The sequence below is a fragment of the Bemisia tabaci genome, chromosome 5 (assembly GCF_918797505.1).
Source record: "Bemisia tabaci chromosome 5, PGI_BMITA_v3".
NCBI classification, from domain to species: Eukaryota; Metazoa; Arthropoda; class Insecta; order Hemiptera; family Aleyrodidae; genus Bemisia; species Bemisia tabaci.
The window spans coordinates 44,339,362-44,361,376 of NC_092797.1; the positions used below are offsets into that span (position 1 = coordinate 44,339,362).

The following is a 22,015-nucleotide window of genomic DNA, read 5'->3' on the forward strand; positions in this document are numbered from 1 at the left end:
AGTTGAAGAACGCAATCCAAAGAACGAATATTACACCAAGTTTAATCAAACCAAACCACAAGTTTAACCACTTCATTGCCATTACTTATTAAATGAGCCTGTACCAGAATTCGAATGAACTTAAAAAAATACTCTTTTATTACACAAAACAAGTCATAAAGCGGAGACTCAATTGGATGGCGTTTAGAGGAGAGGAACCAAGCTACATCAGACATTGCCAAATTTAACTGGGCTTTTTACTTTTTCACGAGAGGACGTTCGAGCGGATTATTCGACAATTTTAAGTAATTTGCTTCATACTATGCAGAAAATTCACTGAAAGCATGCAAATTTGCACATTTGTGTCATAAAAGAATTAAATTGCCCGATTGAATTTGGCAATAGCTGGTGTGGCTCGGTTTTTTCTGCTTAACGCGGTCCAGATGCTCATGCTCCAGGGAACTGATCATTAAAATTTACAGACAAGGCGGTAGACATAGCGATAGACAAAGAAAACATAGAGAGTATGGAGCTATATATCCTATTGGTTGAGACCGGTGCTTCTCATAGACTTAGGAGGGCAATGACGGACTAACTGTCGGGTCTCTCGTGGGTTGCCGTCTATTCCTTACCTCCTTTGTCCAATCCAACAACACATTTTAAGCGATAGGATAGCTTCATTTTTCCTCGGTATCCTGGGGCTTTAGTAGAAGAGCCCCACCATGGCAAAATTGTCAATCAACTTCCGAGACACCCAGTGGACGCTCCGGTCCGACCCCCTCCCCTCCACACTCCCTCGCGCGATTTACGTACCCTATTGCCGTGCTGCCAAAACCCCTAAAATCAACAATCAAGCCAACGAACCAAAATAAAGTAACCAAACCTAACCTAACCTAACCTAACCTAACCTAACCTAACCTAACCTAACTTGTTTACCCGTTTTGCAACCGCACTCAACCAGCCGTCCACCTGAAGCGTCCACCGGGTGTCTCGAAAGTTGATCGACAATATTGCCGTGGTGGGGCTCTTCTACTAAAGACCCGGTATGCTATGTCTGTCGCTGTGTCTGTTAATTTTAATAATGGAGATGTTGCATGTGTGAGGAATTTGCGATTTGACTGCTGATCCCCATGTAAAAGTTGGCGAGAAACACGATGGTGCCACTGGTTTACTCTGAAATCAACTCCCAAGCTCAAAAAAAGCTCTCAAGTTGAGGCCAAAATGGAGGGGATATCCCACGCTATCCTGAGAGTCCCCCTCTGCATCAAGACAAACTCTCCATGCGAAGATAGGGAGCAAATATATTGACAAGGCTGCCACTTTATTTGGTGACTCCACAACTGAAAACACGGCAACCCTGCTGATGTATCTGCTATCTTTGCATGGAGAGTTTGTCTTGATGTAGAGGTGGACTCTCAGGATAGCGTGGGATATCCCCTCCATTTTGGCCTTAACTTGAGAGCTTTTTTTGAGCTTGGGAGTTGATTTCAGAGAAAACCAGTGCCATCATCGTGTTTCTCGCGAACTTTTACATAGGGATCAACAGTCAAATCGCAAATTCCTCACACTTGCAACATCTCCATTAGCCCGCAGAATTTGATTACACTTGAAAGAATATTCCCTCATCACACAAAACAAGTCATAAAGCGCAGACTCAAATGGAAGATACCCTCGACGAAGGGGCCAATAGTGGAAGGAACTGCGCACTTCGCAGCCTCCAGAACTACTCTCGGCGGAGTGCCGCTGAAAATAGATCAGCCGCCCGACTCGTGCAAATTTTACTAGCGGAAACCGGAGGCGCGACCAATGAGAAGCGCCGCTAATTCCCCCTATCTCGAATTTTTATATATTTATGGCCATTATCAAAAATTCTGGAACATTGTATCTAGGATCGATCGCTCTTCGTCAGCGCTCGCCGCGGCTGTGTACTTAGTCGTCTCAAGAGCCTGGACAAACACGGATTATCTCCGTCGTCACCCGCGATTAGAGGATTACGCTGCCCTCCGCGACTTCCACGAGCGCGTTTTGAATATTTAAATCGATACCACCGCAAGGGCCTCCCTTCATAAAATTCGCCTATCGGGTCCTTCCGACTCTCATCGAGCCGAATTTGAGCTCGCGGTGAGCCGTTCCTTCTGTCGAGTCCCGCCAATAATTTGACCCGCGACCGGGTCCGTTTGCTCCAGCTTCTCGTTTGCATACTTATCGGCAATTTCGTACGTATGCATATATTATCCAGACCAGTTCGCCAAAAAGTCTCCAAACTCAACTGCGCCCGCATTTTAACGGATAATTCCAGATTACGCCGCAGGTAAGAAGCTCTTTTTCTCTATATTTCGAAATTAAAAGTCGTCTAGAGAATCGCAGCTTGCGTGTTTTAATGATATAAGATAAATAATTAATTAGAAGATATGCCAGAACTCGCATATTATGAATAATTAACAGTAAATTTTCTCGGATGCATTTCGGCTAAAATCCACAGCTCCATCCAGCTCTGCATCTTTGGCTTTCATCCGAAATGCATCCGGGAAAATACACTGTTAATTCTTCATAATAATGCGCGCTCTAGTATATCTTCCAATTAATTATTTATCCTAATAGTCGTCCCTTCAACTTAATGGTCTCACTGATTGTGAGAATAATATTTCTGCTCTGTGTAATTTCGAATTAATATAGGCGAAGAGGAAAAACCAACCCAAAACTTGTGCTGATTTTGGTAAGGTATTCATCATATCCAGAAAACAATGGAAAAACTGATAGACCCGAGAATCTATTACCGATGGCCTGGATTACTTTGTGTCTCATTTCGCATAAAAATCGACATTTTGTGTTGTTCCTCTCAGTGATACTCAACTGATGTCGGAACTCTGAAAGAGGCATCAAAGTGAAAGTTACGAGCGACCATGAAAATATGTCTTTAAACTCAGTGATACCCCAGCGGATATCTATGATATCCATAAATGCAGAGTTCGGCTTCTTAAATTTGAAGTTATTGGTTCGTTTATGTACAAATTATACGATGGCACGTGACCAATGAACATTTAAATGCTCTTAATTTAAAGAATTTTTTACCAGAAGAATTGCTCTCAAAGTCAAAAAAGTGTCATGGAAAAATTAATCATGTCGAAACGCTGCCCGAGTTTATTGAGGTGGTATTGTCAAAAAACATATAATACATGTTAATCGAATGCTTTTGGCAATTAGCATTGCTCAAACATAACATTAAAATATATTCCGGGTACATGCAGCTCTGATGATATTTTACACTAATTATATTGGGCTTTCAAATTAAGAAGGGAAGAAATGGTTCAATTTCATCGTCATCCTTTATATTTAAAAGCGTCACTAATTTTATGGCAATATGTAAATGTTATGTATGTTTCTCGAGGGCTTCATTTCGGCTCATAACTTTCCTTGCAACTGGAACGTCAAGCATTTCGATCCCTAATATTTGAATAGTGTTATTTTATGACAATTGTCTCCAAAATGTCGCATGCTCGTGTTTCCGGCTGTTATAAAATCTAACTTACGAGAATTCAAATATTTTCGCAATCTTCAAAAATACATGTCTTTATTGTATCTTGATTCAAAGCCACGATTTGAAAAAAAAGAAAAATGTAGAGATATGATGTTATGAAAATTCATTAAGTTCCATTTAACAATAAGATCGCTGGAAATATTTTAGAGCAATCATATTTATGAGGTTTTTCTCATATTTTGGTAATTTTACAACTGACTGAAACTATTCCAATTTTTTCCCTAACTGTTTAATTTTGAGCCAATACACTGTAAAAACGTTATTGGCACTAGGATACATCGAAACGGAATTACGACGTTGCCATGTTCCTGCAATATTCCGATTTTTAATCGCAAGTGTATAATAACACAGCTAATGAAGTGGCATGAATGGTAAAAATAGCCTCTTTTACTAGTTATATTGGAAAGTTGGCATCATCAGCCACTCAATTCAGGCGCAATTTCCGTCTTGTCTAGCTCCCCTTTTACCGCGCAATTTTGAGCAGAGCAAAAAAAAAACTGATCACGCTCTACGATCTGCGCTCGAGTTCAAGAGCTGTAATGAAAAGATAAGAAAAGACAAGTGGTAGAACATCGATTGTGGTAGAGCACAACGCCGATTTATGATACACACTTACTGAGAGGTTGTTAATCAGCTAATGCGCAAAGTTATCTGTAAACTTTTAATTCCTCGTTGAGGAAAAGTCAAAAACTGTAGTTTTAATGTCATGAAGTGACATTTGCACCAGAATTAGCATGTCAATAGTCGTAGACAAGATAGTGTCTTTTTCGCAATCGCAATTAGACGCTGTCATTAGTCAGTTTATCTGCAGAAGAGGCCGTCATGTATGTGCATTGGCCACAATACAATGGACGGGCAAAGGTGCAGAGTTTAATCGTTGAAAGCAAGAGGCATAAAAATATTGCAATACTATTTGCAAACTTCATGAAGCAAATTTTTGTGGGAACATGTACATCTGCCAAAAAGCCCTTGTATGCAGATAGACTATACAATGCAGGCGAAACTATGAAGTGTCTATTCAGAAAGACACCGCAAGTAGTTAATTTCTGTTTTAGCAACCTTAATGATACGCGTTCGTACAGAAACATCTTTCTTCGTTGCTACCTCGCAGGAAATATTCGTGGGGTGGACCTCTTTAGGAGGATGAGATCCTTCAAAGGTTCTGTTTTTCAAAAACGACAAAATTGTGGAGTATGTAGGCTATGTGCAAACATTATCCTCTGTGCTAAAAATTTAAACAATTGTGGACTCCAAGATGTTTGATGATTTGTTGAAGTTCACAAATAAAAGGCACCAATGTAACTATTTTCTCAGGGGAGTGACTCTCACCTCATAGAACAAAGATAGGGTAACAAAAGCAAAGACTGTGTTTTGAATAATTCAATCAACACAACGCTGGTGCGACAGTTGGCAACGCTGGATTTAGTCCATTTAAATGCATTTGAAACAATCATTATTGATCGATCGATGTAAACTGTCTCACATGGAATCGATTATATATGATGGCGTTAAATGGATGCAGGATCATTGCTGCCAAATTGCGGGGCAGGAGATAATGAACAGCACACTGAAAAAAAAATCTCGGTGTATTTACTAAGAAAAGGGTAAAATTACCAAGAATTCAGGGTTCTATTTGATCCCAGTTTTTTCTTGGTAAAATTACCATTTATGGAATTGGTACCGAGAAATTACCGTAAATTCAGGTAATTTTACCGTTCAGGTAATTTTACCGAGAAATCTCGGTAAAATTATTGAACTTTCTCGGTAATTTTACTGGACCTTGGTAAAAACGCCAATATTTTTTATCGACTGTGGTAGAATTACCGAGATAAAATGGCAAAGTTACCGGGAATTGATTACCAATAAAAGTGGTATTCTTACCGGAAAAAACAGTAAAAATACCAGTTTTTACGTAAGTTTACCAGTCTGTCTTGGTAAAATTACCAATAATTGGTAAAAAAAAAGTGAGATGGTAAAGGTACCAACGGACCGCGGTAAAATCGCCGAGAGTTTTTTTCCGTGCAGCGACGCTCAGAATCGGGTCTCTTATTTCAAGAAAAACCCATTCTTATAGTTCTATCATAACTGGAGATCAGTTTTTGTCCAGATGCGTAAAATAAAAGAGAGCTGACCGTTCACCAGGCTATGCAAATTAGATGGCAGATAGTTGCCTTTTTTCACAGCATTGAAGATGTAAAGTTTTACGCATTACTCAAGACTTGGCACCGATTATTATGTCACTAGGCCACGTTTGACGATTGACAGCATGGTATGCGCATGAAGTCAAAGTCCTCTACGGCAAAAGCATAGTCATATATTTCCTCCGCTATCCTCACGGAGTCTTCAAGATCCAAAATTGCTCGCAGCAATTGATGCGTGCTGTAAAACGGCGATGAAAAACCTGTATTTGAGGAGTTAAAAATGAAAGCTTGTAGAGCACAATCTACTTAAGTTTGTGCAGGGACTCCTCGATGTGAAAGAGCATAGGTGCCTCTTCGTCTCATGGACTTACCATTGGGAAATTTTGTGAAAATGTTTGGCTTATTTTTATGATGAAAAATGTTATTCGCATGCTGTTGGAATCACGTTAAATGAACTAAACAGCTACACAATCATAGTTACACCTGATGACGCTTACCAGGTTTTGAGATCACTCTCTCCATTTCGTCGCTCATCTGACGTAAGGACGTATATCAATTTCCGTATGAGCCCCAGAAAGCATAGATTTTTATGTAAAACGGGGTTCATGTGGAAATTGACGGACGCTCTTATACGTTAGAATGGCGATGATTTGTCTCTGGCCCAGCGGGCTGATTATTAAAATTGATAGGCAAAGCTATTTATAGACGAAAAAGACAAACTGAGAATGAAGGGACCCTATTGGTAGAAGCGGATGATGGCAATAGAAAAAAGAGGTAATTAATAGACTAACTAACGGCAACCCACGAAAGATCCTGTAGTTAGTCCGTCATTTTTCTCCTTAGTCTATAACAACCACCTGTTTTAACCAATAGGCTTACTCCATGTTCCCTATGTCTTATAAGTCTATCGCTTTATCTATCGATTGCAATAATCAGCCCGCTCGAGGACCATAGATGCTTGGAAAATGCTTAATTGAACCGCCAATCATTCGGACCTTAGGCAATTTGCCTGACAACTTGTCAACAAAATTTTTGGGATGCATCCACTGTGGATACGAAAAATCTTGCATGCCACATTTGCGTCTGTATCAACCTTTCCAACTGATCAATTGAGTATCGGTATACCCAAATAAAAATGCCATAGTCATTATGACCCCGCGAAGAGATACTCGTTGTCAAGTTGGGCGGCTATTCCCAATAATTTGAAAAATAGACAAAATTATATTGATTTGGCAATTTACGGCCTCATCTCTCTGCATGAGCCTCCAGGGGTTTTCCTCGATCGGTGAACAATAAGTCCAATCTTCCAAGACCTTGTTAAAAATAGCATCTTGGCGCACTCGAAACCGCATCTGAGACTGTCACTGAGCATCGTGATATTCAAGTCTCTTACCTTGATTTAGCGGTATTGCGAATTCCACCAAGGCTGTTCTAGCTTCGTTGTGAATGAAGTTTCGAATCACAGGCCAAGTGGAGAGTTTTGCAGTTGATGAGACCAGTTGCATCAACAGTTGATTGCGTGAAGTGAATCTGTGGTTTTGGATGGTGATCATGAGCGTCGACGGTGAGTGCCGGCGTTGACAACTTTGCTGGCTAAGAAATTGTCCAACGTTGCAAATGATTTGCGGATTTGGGCTACATTTGCGATGAGGAAAAACTATTTCTGGATATTTTTAAAGACAGCATGGTGTCATTTGTTATCCAATGTAGATGGGAGCTTTTATGGGTGAGCCAGAAATAATAGGTCCTTTTTGTAAAACGCAGTCACATTTTCCTTAGGTTCAAAAAAATTGAACAAATGGATCCAATAATTGAAATGCAGTCAAGAGGTTGATTAAAAATTCTGTTTAGGTTAAGACTATTTAAAGAAACAGAGATTCAATTTTTGAACAAATCAATTGAATCAATTTTTTTTTTTTTAAAAAAAAAAACCCTGTTGGTGCCTTTCTATACCGAAAGACTTTGGATTCAAGAAAACTAAATATTACAGTTCTTCATTGCAAAAAGAGAAGTAGCTTCATCAATGATCAATTTCATCTCTGGTTGATGCAATGTAAGGTGAAATTCAAAACTTAGGAAACCAGTTTTTGTATTGTATTTCCAGTCGTTAGAAAACCCTGAATACCTTCACTACATAGATTATTTATCCACAATTTTTTTCCGATGTTATTCTTATTTTCATGTCTAGAGCTTTTGGTCCCATGTCCATTGATTCTGGATAAATCAGAGAAAAAATTGCAATATTTTACAAACACTTGATACGCTCACCAGGTTTCAGTGGAGATTCCAGCAAGTTGGCAACTCTGTTAGTGCTCCATTTGAATCCATTAATTATATCGACTCTAGGTAAGACAGGCTGGGACTCCTAGAATCGATTGTTTAACATGGATTTAAATGGAAAAAACAGTGTTGCCAACTTACGAGGATCGTCACTGCCAGGTTTTGAATTTTGACGCTTTCATAATTACGTGCAAAGTTCGTTTGATCTTATGACTAGAATGAAACGATTTTTTGATTCCAGAGATCAAAATGACGAAAACGGAGAGCAAGGATATGATGTCGAAGATCAGCGAGGCGGAGAGGAACGGCTCGAAAACGAAAATCATCGATGACAAATATGATTACGACCCGTACGACCAGCCTGCGCCAGAAAATGCCACCTCGTAAGTATCTACCTCTTCATTTTTTTTTTTTTTTTTTAAAAAAAAAGTGAATCATTTTTAAATGAACAAAAGAAAAAAAACATGGAGCAATTGATTGGTGAACACAATTCTGAAAATAATTCGAGAAAAAAAAAAGATAACCTAGCGCCCACAGAATATGTACACGTAAAGACGAAGTCGATACTTCTATTTATGAAGCAGAGAATTTACTATACAAAATTTCTCATGAAATTGCGACGATAAAAAAATTTAAACGCGAGGAAAATAACATTTCATCAAGACGAGTAATCTGCCTTGCTTAAAAAACGTCATAAGAACATTCGAATAATGGCAAGGTTCTTATTTTATTCAACATGGATTCTCTAAAAAACTAGTAAATTCTTTCCCTCAAAATTTTCGGATGTTTTCACCCGCATCTTTGTCTTGTTGATCTTAAATTGGACGTATTTCTATCAAACGGAACTATGGTCATTGAGACATAAGCCCCGGTGCCCATAAGAAAACATGCATAACAAGGCTCACTTCAGAATGCACATAGTTCCGTTTGATACAAAATAGGTCCAATTACAAGTAAAAATGTTCATAACTCTTTTTAGAATCAAATATTTTAACGGAGGAAACTTGGTAGCATTCGAATTTTCGCACGGCGTTCTTTCTTAGCCGGCGTAAAGGACCTGGACTCCCTTCATCTGATTGGACTACATTTTGCAATGGAATCGGTTTGTGTTAGACGGGCATAAGTCCAAAAACTCATGGGTCTTAGCGTCCCGCGTGTTCAAAGGAAGCCAGGGCTCATGAGTTGTTGAAGTTACGCCCATCAATTAGAAACCGATTCAAGTAGGTACTAGAATACATGGCTTATCTGTGAAAACAATTACGTGCGTAGGAAAATTGATGGAACATACGTTGTTTCTTAACTGAGTCAGAATTTTTAGCTCCTAATTGCAAAATGTGGTTCGATTGTTTTACTGAAATCTGCAAAATATTATTCATATCATTCTAGAGCCACCTCAATCTTTATCATTTTAGCGGCTCTGGTGCTTGCACTAGAGCTGCTATTCCGGACGGTCCCAGCTGGGGAGTATCAATGCAGCATGTTACATTGTAGAGACCGCGCGTTGGTTGATGGGAATCGGCGCCATTTTCGGCTATGTTCCTTGTCATGACTTTATTTTATTGCATACTGTTTTATTGTTAGTCAATGCTATGTTGTGTATTGTATTTTTGGAATCATGGTGATACAGTCAACAATTCAAAACTTGTTTGTGCTTTTATCTCGTGATGGAAAAAATGTACTTTACGTTCAAAATTTGAAAATTTGAATTTTAAAGTTTTCGCGGTTAAGGAAGCTTTAACTACTGGGTTGGAGCTTCCTAGTCATTTACTCGATATCAGCTGATAGCAAACAAAGGTTACCAGGGAAACCGTAAACGTCTAACAACTATCGTGGCCATTGGGGCGATTATTGAAATGATATCGATTGTATGTCGCCGCTTACGACAGGACATAGCCCTATCTTAACTGTGTAATATATCGCAATTCGATATTGTTTTGATTTTTAAAAGGAGCAATTCATTCATACAGTTCCGATTAGTTTTTGCGAACGGGCCCTTAACCTACGGCACTCGGCTACAAAAGTTACAAAACATGAATCGACAGTTGTCGGATTGTACATCAATGACAAAATGTGTCTAGGCCCTCATTCTTGACTACAACTACTGCCCCCAGAGCCGCTCTCCGACGCCAATGCGTTGGAGCTTCCTGCTTGTTTTATTTATTTAGCAAAAACTAAAATAAATTTTTCTCTAATCTCAAGTATTTCAAACTTGTTGACGAGACTCAAACCTAACGGAAAACGCATAATCCACCAATTGATGATGGGTATAGTATGCGACAACTTGAATTTTGAATAAAATTCATTGTTTATCCGTTTCCTTGTTTTCCTGATTGTAAGATGCGCAGTTTCTTTCGGGCGCAGATTTCGCTATACGAATTGCGTTCCGAATAAACAATGAACTATTTCAAACATTTTAAGGATTGCGAGGAGCTGACAATCTTTTTTTCTGCTTACATAAATGATTGTACGAGTAAATAAAATATTTATGAAAAACAGTTCGCCGAAACGTGTTACGTGGAGGGCTCTTCAGCACATCCGCACGTGTTTGAAATCGATGGAATTTTTCCAAGTAGGAGTCTTTCATTCAATCATAATCCGTTTACTTTCAGAAGTCACGTGATTTCTATCCTCAGCAGGTTATAACCAGTCCTAAGTTACATAAAGGGCGTAAGGTCAATAGTACGGTGAAACAGCACTTGATCAGTGCATCAAGTGCGTCTACTTTTTGAGAAAATGAAGCCGATTTGAAACTGAAAAATTAAGCATTTTAGCATACAACATCACAAACTCTTATCCTTTACTTAGACGAACACCTATAATTACGACGCCATTATTTTGAACTCTGATGATTTTTTTCCGATATATCAATATTATTGTTTGAAAAAATCAAACAATCAAGTTCATTCGCTTCTTTGTCAAATAATTCAAATAATTCCGGAGATTTTGAAGCAACAAAAGCGAAGTACAATTTGAATTATTTTTGCAATTAAGAACTACAATTTCTAGCTCATCCGTAGAAACACTCATGTGTATCTGGAAACCAATGATACATTCTTTGTATCTAAACTATGAGCCAGAAACTGCAGTTCTTAATTGCAACTTGCAGTCCAGTTGTTCTTCTAATTTCATCATCAGGAAGGGTTTCAGAGCAAGTTGATTTTGCGCTGAGCTTGTTGTTTCAGAGCCAGAGTGTCGGGAAAACTCCCTCCACAAAAAGCCAAAACATATATCAGAACTGAACAGAGGCTGGACTTTTGAAAGTCCTGAGCAGTGTCACGTATTAAAATTATTTTAATTTGCATATTAGTCACTGGTGAAAATATAAAGCGAGGCTCTGTAGACCAATTGAGTGGTTTATTTCATCGGTACCTACACCGGAAGAAAGGATCGATAAAAGATTTTTAATCACTTTTCGAAACATTGTCATACCGTATTATGCGCTCAAGTGTTTGCCATGCAAAATTAAACAACACTTGACGGTTCAATATGCAAATTAAGTCCTGGCATCAAGCCACCGCTGGAGAAAGTGAGGCGGGGAAATCCCACTCAAGATAAAATAATAGCAAACCTAATCCATAACTTAATTTCATCCCATGAGATGTTAACATCAATTTTGATGAATATTCTGAGCAATATCGATACAATTTTACTTACATTGAGTTAAAGATTACCCATGAATCGAGAATGTCACTTGGTCCTTGTTAAGCGGTCATAATAGAAAATGAAGAATTTTTGGGTAAAGGACACACTGGTCATTTCGTTCCACTCCACTTCTGAGCTTTGAGTTTTAGGGAGATTCCTCTAATTATATTAAACATTGGTCAGATCTAAATAATAATGAATATATAACGGAAACAACTAACAGTTGAATCACATTCAGCAAAAAGGAACCAGCAAGATTACTTTTTTTTTCAAAGCTGTGCAACTTCTCCTTTCTCTTAAAAGTACTCACTATATGAACAGTTTTAGAATTTACACAATTATTTTCATTTATAACTAACAAGTTTATGGTAGGATGCAAAAACTGTTTGCTGTCACACGATAATTTTTTGATAAATATGTAGAAGCTATATTTTAACACAATTGTAATCGCGCTGGTTTCTTTTTGCTAAATGCAATCCAATTAAAATTATAGCGGTCATTTGTTTCAATGGAGATAATTTACTTAGTGAGAGGTGAGAGAGAAAAAGGTTGGTAATTTTAAATTGTTTAGTTTTTTCAAAGTCACAGGAATAAATACAACGAAACATTAATGCGCCGCCAATTAATCCGCTGATAGGGTAAGGGGGAGGAGGGGATCCAGGGTTCTGCGGCTTTCCTCCCTGTCCCCCATCAGGGAAGCCCCTTCGGACTACGGAACCATCAAATTCGGATTTTTTGGGGTCGGTTGCCCATGATCATAGCTTCCTAAGAGCCTCTACGTCACTTTGGCAAGCTGCCATTTTTTTAAGGGGGATCAGGCCTCTACCCCAACCTTCAGGGGCCAGTACTTCCGACACAGATGGATCTATTTTAAATTTCTTGGTGTAGATTTTCATTAAAATTACCTGATTTTTTTTATTTTGATGGAATATTTTCAAAATTTTGACGTAAATTCCGACTTTTGAGGTGTAGATCCCCCTTTGTACTCCACAAGGTGAACGAAGAGGTAGGGAGGGAGGTCCTAGATCATAAAATTCTGTTTCTTTTAACTCAATTCCTTGTCCTTCATTTGTCCTAATACAACAGAAGAAAAAATACTCTACGAGTGGTCTGGGACACCAAACACATGTATAACTATGACTAAAAATGGAGGTTCGAGGAATTAGGAAGTAGTAAATATACGCGACAAAACGGTTACAAGGGACGGATGTATTTTTCATTCACTATCTTTTTTATATTTAATTTCATCTCTGGATTGATCTTCAGGATTGAAATCTGTAAACATAATGCGATCTAAAGTCTGAATATCAGAATAACTGACGTGCATAGAGCTTTTCTGGAGCTGTTAAGCGAGACCGTAGCCAGTTTTAGTATCAAGCATCCATCTATTTTTGGGATGAAAAAGAGAAAGTCGATATACTTGAGAAAATCGTCACAGCACCGAAGTGGAAAAACAAAGCACTCCGGACGATCCTTCAAGTGAAGATCGAATTTCAATTGTTTAAAAATAATGAAATTAAAGTCATTAGCATCAATCCGTGCTGCTTCAAACGACATATGCAAAGATAACCTCCGGCGTAATCCCTGCCAACCTTTGGATTAAATCCGGACAAAGCTCAAGTGATACTTGGGCTGATTTGTGCAAAAACAGTCCATCCACAATGGCAAACCTGTTTGTTGAAGATTTTTTCCCCCCATTAATGTGTCCACTTACCCTCAGCCTGCTCAAAGTGCCATTCAACTTCTTATCATGATTCTATATCCTGGCAATCCCAAACTAGTTAGAAATGGCGACAATGATTTCATCAGCAAATGTAATGCAGATATGGGGATGAGGTTAAAATCAAGTATGAGGTTACACCCCTCGAACGCTACGCGGTTCAACATCTCGAAGCGCTTCGCGCTTCGAGAGGTGTGTTATACGCGTTCCTTCCCTGGTAAAAATTGGCGATAAGAGCTGCGTTTCAAAATACCATAGGAATTCTTATAGCCGGCTAAAGAAGGCTACAGAAAATCATATAGCTGGCTGCAGAATGCGGAGAAAATCATACGGCCGGGCTATACGAAGCGATAAAAAATTATGCAGCCGGGCTATAGTTCCTATCGCCGGGCTTTACACTTTATCGCCTGGCTGTTGCTTTTTCGCCATCGATTATATAAGGCTATAAGAAATTGTGTAGAAATTCGTGTGCTTTGGAAATCGTTAAGTTTGATACGGAACCACCTTAATATTTACAAAACACACATTATATTTTCCTTTAATACATATTTTTTTCATCATTTAAAATGAGAATAATCCATACAGGATGTGCAAAAAGTTCAAAATCATGAGTTGAATAACGCTGACTCCGCCAGATTAAATAATAGAGCCTAACTTAAAGCGGAACGGTGACGCACTGGCGCCTACAAACCTAACAGGGATACTTCACGCATTGCGCAACGCGTGAAGTATCCCTGTTAGGTTTGTAGGCGCCAATGCGTGTTTCGCGCTGGCTGCCCGCCTGCCGCGGCGCTTGAAGCAACTATTTCACACCAGAGGTATTGCACATTATCATACAAAACTGAAGGCGCTCTAATATATTAGTAATGGCAGGCATCCATCAAAAGTACGGAGCTTTCCTCGCAAAATAAATCAAGATACTACGGCCCAAAAAGAGAGCAGTATTCCAAAAACTCACTAAGTCCTAGCATCCGTATTTAGTAACGTTCAGTATAAACTTTATCACCTGGCTGTTGCTTAGTAGCCATCGGCTATAAGAGGCTTTAAGAAATTGTGTAGCCGGCTATAGGTCTGTGGTATTTTGAAACAAAGATTCTACTGCCAATTTTTACCAGGGTTATATGACTTTATATTACTGTAGTTATCATATTAGCATGGAACGTCGCGTCGTCTCTCGAACGAAAAAAGATAACTCCATTCCAAGGTTGCAAAAATAACTCAAGCAATTAAAATTTTATAAGAATGTGCCTGTGTAGTTTTTTTTTCAATTTTTTTTCTGATTTTTGCATAAGATCAGAGGGCGAGTCAGGGAAATTTTTAGCTAGAAATGCCGTAGTGATTATATACTGATAAACATGCAAAACCGAAAAATTCAAAGAAGTAAAAAATCCGGCTAAATCTTTAACTTAGTGAGCCAAATTTTTTGGTTACTTGTAAAAGAAAATGAAGAATTATACTTCTTTGAAAATCGGAAATGCGTCCCGTCATAAATTAGTGATGCAACAGCCATAACTTGCGTGTATGTGAAGCCCTTGCAGGAGTGGTTCACTTTCTTCATTATTTACAATTTTATCGAAACTAAAAAAATAGTAGGCATGGATTGATCTGAGCTTTTTATGTGCTCCAAAACAATATAAAATAAGTTATCGCACAAAAGTCAATATTTTTCGATTCAAGTCGTACATTTGCTATTAAAAGCGTACGAATAAAATACTCAATTGGCAGGCTGAGTCTGGTATTTTCCTTGAGAATAGCCTCCTGCATAAATGAGTAATGCAACAAGCACAAACATTTGTGTATATAAAGCCCTCGCAGGAGCATTTTTCTTCACTTTAAACAATATTTGACATCATTAAAATATAGTTGCGTACTTTCGTGAGGGAAACGGTAAATAGTAACATATTGACATAAATGATGAGTGAAAATGATCACTGTGCCTGCATTTTTTAAATTTATTTTTATCTATTAATGAATGTTCAGAATTAAAAAGCAATAATATCTTTAATCATATGATGGCTTCCCTGTGTTTGACAGATACGCAGATTCCCTCACGATCTTGCTCAAGTTCAGTTTGGGAACGGGGATTTTGGCAATGCCCCGATCATTTCACAACGCTGGTTACGTGGTCGGTTTTATTGGAACTATGGTTATTGGATTTCTGACAACATACACAATTCACATGATTGTAAGTATAAAAAATTACTAAGTTATAGTAATGCTGTAAATTCCCACCTAAAAGCGTTGCTTCGGTTCAGGCAGGTGATTCAAATTGTGAAATAAGGAAGTTATGAAGGTATATTGAAAGGTTTCACAGAGGCAATGAACATAGCATTAACCTTACACACCACCTTAATTAACATCACAGAAAACAAATGGATTATATATACTTGCAAGAGATTGCAATGATGTTCCACTGACGTAAATTTTAAGAGAGGACCATGCCTAGCTTACGATTATTTCCTAACTCCATATATTATGAAGTAATAATGTTGTGGGAAGCAGCTGTTAGGACATTTTAAAAGTTGGTAACCTTTTTTATACTGCTAAAACGCGTTCTTACTTTCCTTTCTTGTTCTTATCAAGATGTCTGCCGAATACGAGTTATGCAAACGGAAACGTGTCCCTAATATGTCCTATCCTGAGACCATGGAAGCAGCTTTCGAATATGGACCACGAAAAATGCGAAAATTCAAAAATGCTGCATGGTAAGAATTCTTCTTTCCTCTGACCATGAGACAATAGATTTATTTCGATAGTGATCGAAAATTATTGAAAACTTACATTTCTAAAAATGGGTTTCATTTAAAATGTATGAAAGTAGACTTGAGAAGAACTTTGGACAGCATCGAAAACCAAGTGCGTAGGCACACATACAAAAGTACGTATCTGTGCGAGAAAATCAGTAGTAAATATGTCGTTTCTGGATTAAACTTAAAACGCTTCCTCCAAGCCAGGAAATTCTGTCAAGTCCAAGTTTACGCACCAACGAGGAGTTTTTTGAAAGTTATCGAAATATTGTGCTCTCTAGATCAGGTCTTATTTTTTAAAACAAAGCGTGCATCGAGTTTCTTGGGCACTGAACCATCTTCCGGCAAAAAAACTAGGAGGAGCGGAGATGGTAAACTTTTTTTGGAAGGAGTCAATTCACGCACACATTTCTTGTTTCTTGGGTTTTTTCTTAGCCTATCCTACAAATATTCTTAACCTTCCATTGTAAATATGAACCAAAATGTCTGTTAAAGTCGAGAGTTGTATTACCCTTCGCACAGGTCCGGATTTAGGGGATGGCCACATGGGCCGCGGCCCATGGCGGCAAATTTAGGGGGCGGTAAATTTGGACTTTTTTTTAAACGTAGGTATAAAAAATCGGATTCAGAAAAAAATTGCAAATGAGAAAAGGTGACAAAATCTCTCATTTTCTGAGAGTATAGTAATTTCTAATTTTGTCGTCTTTCGGCGATACAAGAGGCAGCACCTTTAATTATTCGAGTTAAGAGAGAAACCAAGCATCCAATTTGGCCTGGAAAGACGCGGGCGCAGAGTGAAATGATGTCGAGGACTTGAGATTGAAAGGAAAATCCCTCGGCGCGGCTGTCGGCGCGTTACACATATCAGCGCCTACAAGACTGCATGAATACTTCACGCATTGCGCCAAATACAGTGCGGTCAGCCCGGCGCGGCAGCGGAAGTTGAAATTATTATTAAGCCGCATTTATGTTTTGCACTTTTTTTTGCAAAAAATGTGTCCAACCCGAGTAAACGTGTCTTATGCAACCCGCCCTCTCCGGCACGTTCACTTGATGGTTTATATTAAAGTTTCAGAACGGATGAGAAGGGGAGGGGCAAAATACAGGCGGCCCATGGGCGGCAAGTAGGTAAATCCGGCCCTGCAATTATGATAATCAAATTCTTACCTAAAATGTGTTATGTTGAGAAACAATCTAGAACCTTATTTTTATCGCTTCCAGGTTTATGTGTTATATTTTTCTGCTCATCTATCAGACTGGCACAAGTTGTATTTATTTGGTCTTCATTGCAGACAACTTGAAAGAGGTAGGTAAAAAATTATTTTTTCCGCGCCGTTTCAATTCTTGTTCTGTCTTTTTAACAATTGCTTTTAAGATTTTTCCCCTTTTTAAATACTGAGGTAGAAATCATACCTAATGAAAATCATAACTCAAATTTGTAGCATATTCTGAATGAAGGAGTTCAATAAATAAACGTTGAACTAGAATGTTGAGGCAAAAACATAAGCCCTATTGTTTAGAGTTTTTAAGACTGTGCCAACAAACGAGTCCTATAATTAATTATAATATCCTCTAGCTAAGTTTCCAAAAAGGCCACATGGTCTCCTTTTAAATATGATTTCGAATCTTAATAGAGCTGGGACATCGTCTTTGTAGGAACTTTAGAAGAAAAAGTAAAATACGCAGGAAAATAATGCCTTGACGATGCTGAATCAACTTTTCTTGGTGTAACTTTTCCTCATTGTGTACATTTTATGTTTTAGGAATTAGATCTCTTTTTTGGTGGCTCCACGGACATCAGGATGGTGATCGTTTATCTTCTAATTCCTCTTATATTAATTTCAATGGTTCGAAATTTGAAACTCATATCACCCCTTGCCTCGCTGGGACACATTTTCGTGATGATCTGCTTCAGTATCATCTTCTACTACATTTTTAGAGATATCCCCAACATTGCTGAACGCAAACCAGTCGGAACCATGCAAGGCATCCCTTTGTTCTTTGGAACTGTGCTTTTCGCAATGGAAGCTATCGGAAGTGTAAGTAACCTGCCCTTTTTCTGATCCCTATTTTTTCATTGAAAATTCCTGTTTTCATCAAGAGGCATGATTGAAAAACAAACTACACGGATAAGTCAATTAATTTTCAAGATAGAGAGACAGTGAATGATATTTCAAATACCGTGCTTCGCCGGTGGCGAGTTTGGAAGTTGGCAACGCTGTTTTTTCTCCATTCAAGTCCTGTAAATGTATCGATTTTAGGTGAGACAAGCTGCTTCACAAAGAATCGATTGTTTTGCATACCTTTAAATCTAAGAAAAGTAGTGTTGCCAATTTTCAATCGGTAACAATCGCCACTGTGCTGTGCAAATGAAATAATGATAAAATAATTTTCGATACCGCATTTTTCCGTGTATCATAACGAGCCCAGAGACGGAGAATCTATCAGAAATGCTCAAAGCCGCAGTAGAGTTTACTAGGGGGTGGGCCCCCTGGCCGCTACGCGGCCTAACCTCCTGAAGCCACTCAACGCCATCAGGGCGGCCACTGATCGAAATAAGAAAAATGATAAATGAATTTATTTGGTTACTAACTTTGGTTCCTATTGGTAATTTTCATAATAAATGGTTCTTGGGACTTCGTATATCACATGATTTATGTTTTGCAGGTGATGCCCGTCAAAAATGAGATGGCAAAGCCTGAACAATTCACCAGCAGATTTGGAGTCATTAACATGGCGATGGTTCCAATTGTTCTCTTGTACACGGTTATTGGTTTGTTCGGCTATTTGCAATACGGAGACAAAACCAAAGGCAGTATCACATTGAATATGCCCCAACACAATCTGTAAGTATGAAAACATTTTGTGGGCTCATTTATAGTTCTTCAGGAAAAATATCGAGTTCATATTTAAATGTTTTATCGTCAGAAAACAAAAATTGAGAAGATTTTTTTTTCAGAGTAACTGCGACGCAGATTTTTTACCGAAAATAAAAAAAAAAAACTCTATTGAAAGAATCAAATCTGTGATTCAAGAATAAGTTTTCGTAAAAGACTGTATTTAATGGAAATGTCTTTGAGTTTTACTTTCACCCATCAAAAAAATAAATAATTATTACGCTAGAATACGCACTACAATTAGTGAAAAATGCCGTTTACAAAAAAAAAAAAACAAGCGGGAAAGCTCTAATACGTTGGTATTAGAGAAGCGCTCAGCATTGAGGGTCTGCCTGAAGTGAAGAAATATTCAACTTTTAAACCAATATATATTTACTTTATTTCAGAATTTTTATTAAAAACTAAATTACAGAAACTAAATTAAAGCTTTCTTAAATAGAATTTTTTTTTTCTTAAAATTTGAAAATTCAAATCTATAAGTTTTCGCGCTTTTTTCGAAGAATGCCGTGGTTGGAGCTTCCTATAGTCATACTACTCGACATCAGCTGATAGCAAACAAAGGTTACCAAGGAAACCGTAAACGCGTAACAACTACCTACCGTCGCCAGAGCCAAAGACAAATAAGTCAAAGACACATAACCTAGATGTAAGCGAATTCTACTAAGGTCTCCGAATAAAGTTATCACCGGTGGAAAAGTTTTCGGAAATCAGAACGCGCATCTTGAACTTTCGAAAGTAATTATAGAATAACTATAAACCGCATAGCGAAGAGAGTTTTAGGACTGTTATTTAATTCTCACGCTAATTTGCATTTAATCGTATTCACAGAGCTATTATGAGGTAATCAAAAAATAAATTTTCCTAAATGACGTTCCGTGCATCGATGAGTTGGTGCGCCATTTGACCGCTTGAGCGCCCTACTATACTAGAGCTCTAGTGGCAAATCGAAATCAAAAAGCGCCGCCTATCGGCTGAGCGCTTAAAAGAGAGAAAATTCTCAAAACCACCATGAGATTAATATTTTTACAAATATTTCGAGGCTCTCTTTCTAGTGAGCATCTTTCTCGACGAACAGAACGCAACGTTCATCATAATGCTTGAATGCAACTATTGATGCTCATTGAACATCCGTGTTGCATATACTCAAAAGTGAAGGCGGTTGAGCTGCTTTGCTTCTCAGTAGAATCGACGCCACGCTTTTCCAGACAACAATCGCCTACCGAGGTGTTTTATCCTTGACAGCGAGACGAAATTACTTGTATTCTTTTTTTATTAAACTAATTTTTTGTGGGAGGCAGCAAAAATTTCGATGAGTATCAATTTGATGGATTCAATCAGAATTACCATACCTTCATAAGACGTTCTCAATCTCCGCTTATCTTTCATTTTAAAACAGATTTCGAAGCTTTATTCTGACTTGAGATTTCGTGAGTATATTTTCAGTGATTTGGGTGAAGTTTCAAAAGTTAATACTGTTTTGTTTTTGTTTTTTGTTTTTTTTTTTTTGTAAAAAAAAGAATGATTTTTTTCATTGCAAGTTCCTAATCAAAATATTATCTCCAATTTCATTGAAAAATATGTGGGTAAGAATTCGTAATGTTTTCCCTAAATTGTAAAATATTGAGAGTCACCATCTGATTCATTTTTAATTTCCTCTTCAGGTTTGGACATACAGTGAAATTGCTCCTGGCAGCGTCTGTTTACATCAATTACGCTATTTCAAACTACGTCATTTACGACTTGGTGTGGCCCTGCCTGACCAGTAAGATGGAGAAGAACTCACACAAGTTATCCTACGAGTATTGCGTGAGGATAGCTATCGTGCTAATTACATGTAAGTATCCGATTTCAACATGTCTCATACATAATTAAACATTTTGAAGTTTGATTTAAAACTAACAATAATTTGTACTTTTCTTAGATAATATCGTCAATTCGTCACCTTCTGGCCAAAGTATCACAAGTGCCATGTGATGTTTCAAAATTTCCGCCGCTTTTTTCATTTTTTACAGAGAAACTTTTGGTTGAGTCTGTTTGAAAATTTCACAAAATTATTCAGTGAAATTTTCGGACATCTTTGTTGAAAAATCTATCCGTAAAAAATAAAATGGCGGCGGAAATTTTTAAATGTCGCATGAAGCTTGTGATACTTTGGCTGAAAGGTGACGATATAAACACAAGAGGAACGCATACTCGAAGTTGGTTTCATTTACAGTAAAAGAATGAGACAGATCGCCTTTCTTTCCTTGCTGTCTCCACCAAAGGAACTTTTTTACAATTCATAAAAAGAACGATGAATTACTTGCAATGTCGATCACGAGACTGAAAAGGGCGTGCTTTTGAATAGATTGCTCTGCATTTCTCATGAAGTATCAATTCGACCAAAATCTTATGATAACCGGCCGTGAAATTTTCGGCAATTAATTGCGCCACATCAGTGAAAATTTTAACGCGTTCAAACCCTTAGATCAAGGGAAAGAAAGAGGAAAATTATTTCCTTTTAAAAAATGATGTGACAAAAACCTAAGTTACTTGACAAACGATATTTTTTCATCGGATGTGTGGATGATGCGCTCAGTTATAGAGGTTATCCGGTTACCTTTAAAAAAAACACACAATTTTTGCATTGTGCACTTGTGATTAACAACTGAAATTCGAAGGAAGAACCGTGCAAATTTAATTTTTGTTTTTTCTCTCTGTTTCAGTTGGGTTCTCGATAGCCATTCCTAACTTGGAACTGTTCATTTCGTTCCTAGGATCTCTATGTTTAGTTAATTTAGGTATATTTTTCCCGGTCATTTTACAAACCCTGACATTCTGGGACGAATTCAGGGGTCCTAGGTTTTACACGTTCCTTATAAAAAATATTTTCTTGATTATAATTGCTATTTTAGGATTTGTTATCGGGGTTGGCAGGAGCTCCATTGAAATTTACAACACCGTAATTTTACCATCTTTCTCATAGTTTTAGCTGAAACCGACTTGATTTGTAAATAAATAAATTTTATACATAAATGCATACTTTATTTTCATCTCATAATTTAAACAATAATCACAAAGCACGGCTAAAG

General features: G+C 37.9%; 1 protein-coding gene across 1 annotated transcript; it reads left to right on the forward strand.

Annotated features, from left to right (window-relative positions):
* Positions 1-1,906: 1,906 nt before the first annotated feature.
* Positions 1,907-21,959, forward strand: LOC109032497 (proton-coupled amino acid transporter-like protein acs). Its single transcript, XM_072300801.1, has 9 exons — positions 1,907-2,290; positions 8,180-8,321; positions 15,335-15,485; positions 15,884-16,005; positions 17,269-17,353; positions 17,811-18,086; positions 18,715-18,893; positions 20,606-20,778; positions 21,650-21,959. The coding sequence occupies exons 2-9, from the start codon at positions 8,188-8,190 to the stop codon at positions 21,907-21,909; spliced, it is 1,380 nt and encodes a 459-aa protein (XP_072156902.1). The 5' UTR covers positions 1,907-2,290; positions 8,180-8,187; the 3' UTR covers positions 21,910-21,959.
* Positions 21,960-22,015: the final 56 nt, after the last annotated feature.